Source organism: Pyrgilauda ruficollis, unplaced genomic scaffold, assembly GCF_017590135.1.
Source record: "Pyrgilauda ruficollis isolate IOZ18807 unplaced genomic scaffold, ASM1759013v1 scaffold1430, whole genome shotgun sequence".
Classification (NCBI taxonomy): domain Eukaryota; kingdom Metazoa; phylum Chordata; class Aves; order Passeriformes; family Passeridae; genus Pyrgilauda; species Pyrgilauda ruficollis.
Genome location: NW_024512878.1, coordinates 4441 through 5724, shown reverse-complemented (window position 1 = coordinate 5724; position 1284 = coordinate 4441). Strand labels below are relative to the sequence as shown.

Sequence of the window (1284 nt, the reverse complement as noted above, 5' to 3'; positions counted from 1 at the left end):
GGACAGAGGGGACAGACGGGACATCAGTGGGGATAGCGGGGACATCAGCGGGGACATTAGAGGGGACAGGGGTGACAGGGTGGGACATCAGGAGACGGGGGGGACAGCAGGGACACCGGGGGACACCGGGGGTCTCACCTCCGCTCCCGGCGGGCCGGGGGTCGCCGCCTGCTGGCCCATGGTGGCCCCCGGTGGCCTCTGGGGGTGGCGGAGTGTCCCCTCGGTGTCCCCGTGTCACCGGGGCCGGCTCCGCGCGCGGCTCTGTCACCCGCGGGTGGCACCGACGGCGGCTGGGCCCGCCCCCGGGAGGGGCCTGGGTGTCACCGGGGGGGTGTCAATGCCACGTGGGGGGTCTCGGTGTCACCAGGGGGGGTCTCAGTGTCCCCCAGAGGTGTCCCGATGTCCCCCAGTGTCCCCCAGTGTCCCCCATTGTCCCCCAGAGCCCCCCAACCCGGTGGGCGTGCCCCCAAAACAAGAGGGGCGTGCCCCCAAAACAAGAGGGGCGTGCCCCCAAAACAAGGGGGCGTGTCCCTAAGACTAAGGGGGCGTGTCCTTCCCTAAGCGGGTGCCCTCGTCCGCCAGGGGCCGCCACCCAGGGCAAAGGGGGCGTGTCCCCAAAACGAGGGGGGCGTGTCCCCAATGCAAGGGGGGCGTGCCCACAATGGGAAGAGGCGTGTCCCCAAAGGGGAGTGGGCGTGTCCCCACGGCAAAGGGGGCGTGTCCCCACGGCAAAGGGGGCGTGTCCCCACGGCAAAGGGGGCGTGTCCCCACGGCAAAGGGGGCGTGTCCCCACGGCAAAGGGGGCGTGTCCCCCACCGCCGCGCGGCGCGCTGGATCCGCCAGGGGGCGCCAACGCGGGCACAGCCCTGACCCCTCCCCCCAGCTCCCGCCACGCCCCCTCCCCCCCGGGGAGGGGCCCGTGACGTCATCTGCGCGCGCCCCCGGGGCCGAGGATGGTGGCGGGCGCGTTCCCGCTGGCCAAGCTGCTGACGCTGGGCGCGCGCCAGCTGAGCCGCCCGCTGGCCGCGCGCATCAAGGCGGGGGCGCGCGCCTCGCCCTTCTTCCGCACCTACATCTGCCTGCCCCCCGCGCAGCGTGAGTGGCACCGGGGACACCGCGGGGACACCTGGCGACACCGGGGGACACCGGGGGACAGCGGGGGACCCAGCCCCGGGCCGGATTTGGGGGGTGGGAGGGGTCTGTGCCCCACCCTTGGAGGGAGGGACAGGGGTCACGGGGGTGGGGGGACACACCTGGGGACACCTGGGGACACCTGGGGACACC

At 73.9% G+C, this 1284-nt stretch overlaps 1 protein-coding gene across 1 annotated transcript in view; it reads right to left on the bottom strand.

Moving 5' to 3' along the window:
- Positions 1–925: 925 nt before the first annotated feature.
- The window catches only part of LOC121349731, a gene marked incomplete at its 5' end in the record, with an annotated part of 3823 nt that continues 3464 nt past the window's right edge, over positions 926–1284 (bottom strand). Inside the window, one exon of the mRNA XM_041460444.1 lies at positions 926–1069. Within this exon, the coding sequence (XP_041316378.1) occupies positions 926–1069 (144 nt within the window). The remainder of the gene's footprint in view (positions 1070–1284) is intronic.